The sequence below is a fragment of the Pinus tabuliformis genome, chromosome 6, assembly GCF_031772625.1.
Source record: "Pinus tabuliformis cultivar Carrire ecotype Pingquan chromosome 6, CPIR1, whole genome shotgun sequence".
NCBI lineage: Eukaryota > Viridiplantae > Streptophyta > Pinopsida > Pinales > Pinaceae > Pinus > Pinus tabuliformis.
Genome location: NC_142292.1, coordinates 719278282 through 719286614, shown reverse-complemented (window position 1 = coordinate 719286614; position 8333 = coordinate 719278282). Strand labels below are relative to the sequence as shown.

General features: G+C 38.6%; 1 protein-coding gene across 1 annotated transcript; it reads left to right on the top strand.

The window, feature by feature from the left end:
- The first annotated feature begins 4474 nt into the window (after nt 1-4474).
- Nucleotides 4475-7732, top strand: LOC149260695 (uncharacterized). Its single transcript, XM_089460941.1, has 4 exons — nt 4475-4699; nt 4789-4851; nt 5087-5738; nt 6015-7732. The coding sequence occupies exons 1-4, from the start codon at nt 4475-4477 to the stop codon at nt 7730-7732; spliced, it is 2658 nt and encodes an 885-aa protein (XP_089317067.1).
- Nucleotides 7733-8333: the final 601 nt, after the last annotated feature.

The window sequence follows — 8333 nt, the reverse complement described above, 5'->3', positions numbered from 1 at the left end:
CTCAATCTGAGGTTCGGGTGAAGCTCAAAAGTAACCGTAACTGTACATTTGGCCATCCTTCTCTGTTACTCATTGAGAGACTGGGTTTCATCTCCAGTAATTGGTGTTTATCAGACAAGGTAATTTCACTTTGTTTGCTGATTATCATTTTTAGTGTATTTTTTCTTTTTTAGTACTTGAGTGCTATCATTTTTTAAGACTTAAAGAATATCACCTTAAAATTTATCTGATAAAATATACCATTCATTGTGACTACATCCGTCCCTCACCGTCAATCCAGATGGTTGTTATGACTTCCTCCACTCACTGTGGAGAATTTGCCGAGATCCACTGACTCGAATTCTTCATCTTCGAGGAATCATTCTCCTAAATTGTACACGGGATCTATGTGGACAACCAACGCTTTGTTTATCTGATTCAGCAACGGCTCTGATTCAAATCTTATCAGAATTGATGGAAGCAATAGGTGTTACTATTGAAAAAACAGATGAGTCCAAATTAATATCACATGGATCTTTTGATGCATTAGTACTTCTACCTAAGCTAACCATCACTGACAACACCTACAAGGTCATCTTATCTTTAACAGTGTTGTGAATGACAATTTACTCTCAAACCTTCTGCCCTTATTATTGTTTCACCATCAAAAGTTAGCCTTGCTAGATTACTTCCCTCATTCACATCACATTATTCTTTACATGACTTTTGTGCTGTGGTAATTTGATGAATTGCAGGTACTACTATCACAGAAATAGAATCCCTCTATTAATATTATGGAGCCAGCATTGACTACAAATGCCATTCCTCTGCTGTTGAATGGTTCCACTGATATTCAACCACTGCTCCAGATAATCGATATTGGTTCTGTTACATCATTAAAAACAACATCCTCGCACTTTTGCATTACTCTATCTGATGGAACACATCAACACAAGACTTTGCTACCATCAACATATTGCCAACAAGTTGCATATGAAGACATTCAAATTGGCTCAATAATTCTGCTTAAAAAAGCCGCTTGCACGGTGCTTCAAAACTCCTCGTAAGGCCCAAATTTTGAATTTACCCTTTTCTATTTTTTGTCTTCTATACGCTTCCTGCATTACTCAAAAAAAAAAAAAAAAAATCTTCATTAATTCATTTCTCACTTGTTTACATAAGGTCCATTTGAGTGGTTGAGCTTGAAGTTGTGATGTGCTCAGCAGCATTGACGAAGGACTCATCAACACTGATACATGCTAAGGCAGGTACATCCCAAGTTAGCTCTTCATCAACAGAAGATACCTTGCCCTCTGTAGTTACTCCACCAATTACGACAACAACTACAACAATTCCATTCACAGCACTCAATCTTGCTCGAAAATATTGGTCAATCCAAGGTAGAGCATCTGCAAAAACATCATTGAAGACTTACAACAATGTGCGAGGATCAGGAAAAGTTTTTGGGTTTGACCTTATCAATCGTGATAAGGAAGAGATCCACCTTTCTGCATTTGATGAATTGGCTGAATCTCTTTACAGTCTAATTCAAGTTGGGCAGCTATACATTGTTTCAAATGGCACAATTAAAGAAGCAAATCCAAACTACAACCACCTCAAGAACAAATGGGAAATTTAATTGTTTGATGCTTCCACTATCAATCCATGTCCCATAGATGATCCAACGTTTCCTTACCAGAGCTTTCACTTCAAGACTATTGCTGAAATAAAAATTGCAAGTCCAAATACGAATGTGGATGTCATTGGTGTTGTTACTTCCACCTCACCTACATTAACAATTCGATGGAAAGACGGAAGTGAGACATTAAGGAGAACACTCATATTAAAAGACAAGTCGGGTTTTAGCATTGATGTAACATTATGGGGAGACCATTGTGACTCTATAGGACAAAACCTTGCTGAATTATACTCTTTCGACAACCCACCAATCCTTGCAATCAAAGGAGGTCGTGTATCTGAATTTAATGGCACCACAATAGGGACGATATCAACAAGCACTCTCATCATAAATCCACAAGTTGAAGAAACTCATCAACTACATGCATGGTTCTGTGAAACAGGTTATATTTCTTCTTCTCCATCTTTGAGTAGAAACTATGGTGTTGCTTCGAAACATGCCCTACCACGAAAGACGTTCCATGAAATTGCTGGCATGCAAACCTCCGCTAAAGCAATATGGGTTTCAGTTCGTGCAACAATAACTGCTCTTCACATGGACGACTTCTACTTTCTAGCATGTCCATTAGATTTCAATGGAAAACAATGCATGAAGAAGGTTGTGGAGCATTCTAACAATCTTTGGCATTGTACAAAATGTAACGGCGACTTCCCAGAATGTGACTACCGTTACAAACTTAAAATTGAGCTACATGACCACACCGGGCATCTGCAGAATGTCACAACGTTCAATGATGCAGGAAACGAGCTCATGGGCATCACGACAAAAGACCTGTTCCTTCTTTCTATTGAACCAACTGATCTGCAGGAAATTTGTGGCCGAATTTCAGGACGCCGCTTCCTGCTAACACTTTCCATTAAAGCAGATTACTTCAATGGTGTTCAACGCTTACAACCAATATTGATAAATTCAGAAGAAATTCAATATGCCTCTGCATGCAAAGAAGCCCTCAATGACATTCAAGCAATGTCCACTTCAAAACGACCTGTTGTTCGCCGCCTTTGAAAAGTTTTTTTGGGTCTCTTCAAACACTATTGTTTTTACATAAACAAACATTTCTGCACAACTCATTGTTTCATATTGTTGTAAATTACACCCATGTTATTGTGATGCACACTGTTGCTGCAAATACTCTCTTCCAGTTATTCCAAAATATGTATGTTTACCACTTTTCATTTTACATAATATAGATATCAACATTTGTAAAGACTTACTACATAATTTTTCCGTTCGTTGTTTACATGTCTATACATTGATCTCTTGCTTCCTAATCTATTCATGCTATTGTTCAAACTTGAAAAAAAAGAAAAGAAGAAGGAAGCAAAATCTTGGTTATCTTGCTCCTCTCCTCTCAATAATAGATGCCATAATAACATATGATTTTATAGTACTCCTAATTGCATGTTTTTCCTTCTACCTAATTTACCTACATTCACTGTTGTTCAAATAAGAAAAACAAATTATAGAACTTGTAATACATTCTCCAAACATGCAATACTTGTTTATGAAAACTAACAAAAACATTTTGTACTTGTTTAGATATGCCAAAAAACAATCAAAATGTGGACAAACACGAGCGGCGACATCTTCTTTATGCACAGCAAAAGGATACAATAAATGCACGGCGGCGACTACTTTATAAAAACCGCAACAACCCTACTACTTCCTCTACATCCCTTCCCACCTCAAATGCTCTCGCAACTATACAAACCAAGTTCCAACCCATCTCACCTTCATCAAATCCAATATAACCCTCCCCTTAATGAAGAACACTGTCGCTTTCAAGAAAGGATTGATGAACTTTCTAGCATGCACGTTTGCACAATATGCAAAGAAGCATACCCAGGAATGAAAACAAAGCTTTTACACGGTAGACTTTCTTGTTTTCGTTGTGCATCATCTAAATCTACCAATCGTTTTTCTTAACTAAACAACATGAACCCTGGTGAACAACCCTATGTCCTTCAACAGTTAACACAAGTTGAAGAAATGCTCATTGCACGTGTTAACCCCATTCTACAAGTCACTCATGCTCGTGGTGGTCAATACAAATATAGTGGCCATACAATTAGCTTCCCTCAAGACATCACCACTATTGCCAAATAATTACCCAGAATGATTTCTGACTTAGACATCCTCATTGTGAAAAGGAAAAATCCATCTGAAAAGGCTTATGAATTCTTCGTTTGCAAATCACGTGTCCTTGTAGCGCTTGAATACAAAACAAAAAATGACCCTTACTACTGTGATGTTCAATTCAATTCATCTGCTATTTCTGCACTACCGGATCACCCTACCGATATTTCTTCTCTTCTCCATAATGTAACCACCTCCTCTTTTGAACCCCATCAAACCAATATTGATTCTACTTATGATACTGATGTCATGCTACCTCCATTAGAAATCCAACCCTCTTCTTTCATTCCAATACTCCCAAATTCAAGTACTGAGCTTGAGCACATTTGTAATTATTTGCACTTGACCCATTCAAATTCAACAAGCTCTATCGATTGGCCTCCAATATCTTTAACAACTATGAATGAATACAACACCATAGGCCTCTTTGCCATGGCATTCCCCACACTCTTCCCTACAGGCATTGCCATGATCATGCAACCAAGAGTTACAAAAGTTGAGATGCATGAATATGCTTTACACTTGCTACACTACCATGATAACCGATTTGTCCAACACCCAAGATTCCGCTACTATCTTTATAACATTCTGATGCGCCATCGTAGCCAAACTACTGCTAGTGTTTTTGTGAAAAAGTACATTGAGAACAACTTGCCAACAATGGTTTCAGACCTACGACAGTGTCTTCGTGACTCTCCAGATTCAAGATTGCCAGAGCAAATAATGCGGTTCGGTTCAGCCATACGAGGAACACGATCTTTCTGGAACAGACGACGATCTGAGCTGACTGACATGATCACGCAAATAGGAAGTCCTACATTCTTTTTCACTCTCAGTGCAGCTGATACTAAATGGCATGACTTGCACATGATCATGCCTGCCAGTGTTCCTTCCAATTCAGTCAACCACTTCCAATGGAAAATCCAAAACATAATTAAGAACCCACATCTAACAGCCCAATATATGCATTGCAGATTTACAATTTTTCTCGAAGAAATCTTGCAGAAAGGCCTCCATGCAGTAGACTATTGGTGCAGGTATTTTTTAATATCCATTTTTCTTCTACATTAATTTTTTACATTTCATATATATGTTTTAACGAGATTTTACCTTCATATTATATTCAGATACGAATGGCGACATAGAGGATCCGCACACATCCATGGCTTCCTCTGGCTGCAAATTTCATCAAACATGGACACAATTGACTAGAACAATGCATTAGAAATTGCTAATGCACAGAAATATTTCGACCACTACATAACTGCCTAGAATCCACGTCAAGCAGAGCACCGAAATATTCCGCTTCAGCAATCAACAATTCATAACCCAGGTCTTCTTGACACAGCATCAATATTCACATCCAATCAATTTGAAGACTATACAGAGCTTGTCAACTGCATTCAACGTCATACAAAGGGTCATGAGTCTTCTTGTCTTCGCAAGAAAGACAATGTACTTAGCTGCCGGTATGGAGTACCATGGGAGTTGAAGTCCACATCTTCACTTTTCATTGATGATAAAGGTCATAAAACCTATGTCCCTGCACGCAATGATGAAAGATTGAATATTCACAATGTCGATCTCCTCTCTATTTGGAGAGAAAATGTTGATTTCCAACCAGTCCTTTCTCGCCATGCTGTTTTAAAATATATTTTAAAATATGCAGCAAAATCAGAAACAAGATCTGAGAGCTACCGTCAAATGCTATCACGGCTATCACAAAGTGCCATTCCAGAAGCACCTACAGTTGTTGTTATCCGAAAACTCCTTACAGAAACCATTGCAGATAGAGACATTGGAGCACAAGAAATATGCCATATGTTACAAAAGTTACCTCTTTCTCTCAGCAGCTGTACATTTCGGTCTTTGAATGTCAACAAGTCTGTTTTCAAACGTTTTTCGCAAGATACTGAGAACCCTGGTTTGACACCAAACTTTATCCTTGCATACATGAACAAGCCTGTCTCATTGGAATCACTGCCCCTCCTTGAAGCTTCACGCTCATGGTCATATTCTTCCCAGCGGAAAAAAAACCAATGGAAACACATATTCCCACCAATGATTGTACATGTATTGCCCCGTTACAATGTCATTCCTTCCTCTGATGATCCTTCTTATGCCACTTTTTGCTGGAGTGAATTACTATTGTATTTCCCCTTCTGAACACTCCCCAATGATATTGGTTAAACTGATGCAGAAATTATTGCACACTGGGAACAAAAAAAGGGTACATATACACCATGGCATGTCCATCGAGAAATTGAAAACCCACAAACCCCACATACTGAAGATCAAACTACCCCCAACATCCCTCCTGATTCCATGCAGATGAACGAATGGAAAATCCTCTCTCAGCTGCACCCAGGTTACAATATTGCAATTGATGACCTTGACATGATTGGCTACCGCGACTTCGATGCCAACCACAATTGGTCACATAATACTATCCCTCCCCACTTGCAAGAAAATGCCATAAATTTTGTTGAATTCAACCGCTCAAGGATTCAAAACGAACATCATTCTTTTTGCAACCTTCCCCAAGATCACACATTATCTCCTACCCAAAACATAGCCTTCACCACTATTTTTTCACACTTTAAAACCCCTTTGCCAAAACCCCCACGCAAAATCATCATACAAGGAACAGCTGGGACAGGAAAATCCCATTTGATTAAATGTCTGCACCATGCATTTGTGGAAAACTCACCAGCAAACAAAAACCCTTTGTTGTTACTTGCACCAACAGGCGTTGCAGCTTTCAACATAAATGCCCTCACAATTCACTCTGCCCTTCGTATCCCTATCCAAACAATGCATCCTCTTGAAGGCCAACCACTCCTACAACTGCAAGAGCAACTCCGTCATGTAGAGTACATTCTCATTGACGAAATGAGCTTCATTGGTCCAAAAATGCTTACTCGCATTGATGATAATCTAAGAGAGGCATTCCCTCTTCACCGAAATGCACCATTTGGTAATCGCTCAATTATCCTTGTCGGAGATTTAGGCCAGCTACCACCTATAAAAGACATTCCTTTATATGCTGGGACATCGCGTGGCACTGCACTTTGGCGCAGCTTTGACATATTCATAACACTTTCAACCATTTTTCGTCAACAAGGAGCTAGCCCGTCCCAAGTTGCTTTCCGGAAAATACTCACAAATCTCAGAAATGGAATATCTACACTTGAAGATTGGCAACACCTGATGTCAAGAACAAGTTCATCTCTTACACATGAAGAGCAACACACATTTGAAGAATCCATGCACCTATATGCAATAAACAACTCAGTTGTTTTGCATAATAAGAAAATTCTTAAAAAATTGAACATCCCAGTAGCGCTTTGCTCTGCAGAACAACAAAGGCAGAGAAATCCTACTACAACGGAAGATGAGCATTTGCCTGCAAAAGTGCTCTTGTGCAATGAACAAAAAATTATTCTCACCAGCAACTTATGGGTACATGTAGGCCTCGTCAATGGCACACTTGGGAAGGTCATCTCAATATTTTATTCTATTGGTTCAAAGCCCCCAGAATTACCATCCTTCGTGGTTGTCGACTTTATGCAATACAAAGGAACACCATGGGACATTTCACACCGAACATATGTACCCATTTCTCCCATCACAAGGGGTGCACGCCGTCAGATGCCACTTCAAATGGCATGGGCTTTAACGATACACAAGTCACAAGGAATGACATTAGACAAAGCAACAGTAGACATCGGCACCAAAGAACGACAAGGGCTAACATTCACTGCAATTTCAAGAGTGTGTTCATTGGCAGACATTCAAATCAATCCAGCATTCCCATTCTCACGCATTGCAGAAATGCACAAGAATCCATATCTTAAGCGTAGACAACAAGAGGAATCATTTCTTGCATCAAAATCTATGCAGGAGAATATACTCTAGCCAATCGTACAACCTGTTTTCCAGAATTACCCACATGGTAAACACCACTTGCTGCAATAACCAAATTTCACATACATTTGCTTTCTATTACATTTAACCTCATATGATTTTATATTAGTTTGAAATCATTTATTTTATTTCAAATATTCAAACAAAATATTTCCCGCGATGAACAACAAGGTCTAGCATTCGCTGTAATTTAGAAATTTCTTTAAAAAATTATTTATTTTACTTCAGCGCTTTAAAAAACATGCTTTCGTCAAACACATCCATTGTCACTTACAATATTTTATTTTTGGATGGAAACATGTATGGATACAGGCTATTTATGATTTTTGTATGGGTATTGCCAAGAAATTCAGCATCCTGCCCCAGCAAACATTGCCTCTTTACCGTTTGCATCCAACCATTGAATTGTTAAAGAAGGTAAAATAAATACTCAAGATAACAATTCTCATCCATGAAAGTGACACACACAGAAAAATGCAACGTCAATTGCAGGAACAACTCTGTTGCCGATGCCATGCCCCATCATGCATATATGATTACTGTGGGGCGATAAAAAGGTGTCTTTTAAACTCCTAATTACCTTCACATTAAT

Excerpts from the sequence above, each read along its gene's own strand:
- LOC149260695 (XM_089460941.1), top strand. The coding sequence starts at position 4,475 with ATGGTTTCAGACCTACGACAGTGTCTTCGTGACTCTCCAGATTCAAGA. Across the intron at positions 4,700-4,788 it reads ACATGATCATGCCTGCCAGT|ATTTACAATTTTTCTCGAAG; the intron begins GTTCCTTCCAAT and ends TATGCATTGCAG. Across the intron at positions 4,852-5,086 it reads GCAGTAGACTATTGGTGCAG|AATCCACGTCAAGCAGAGCA; the intron begins GTATTTTTTAAT and ends ATAACTGCCTAG.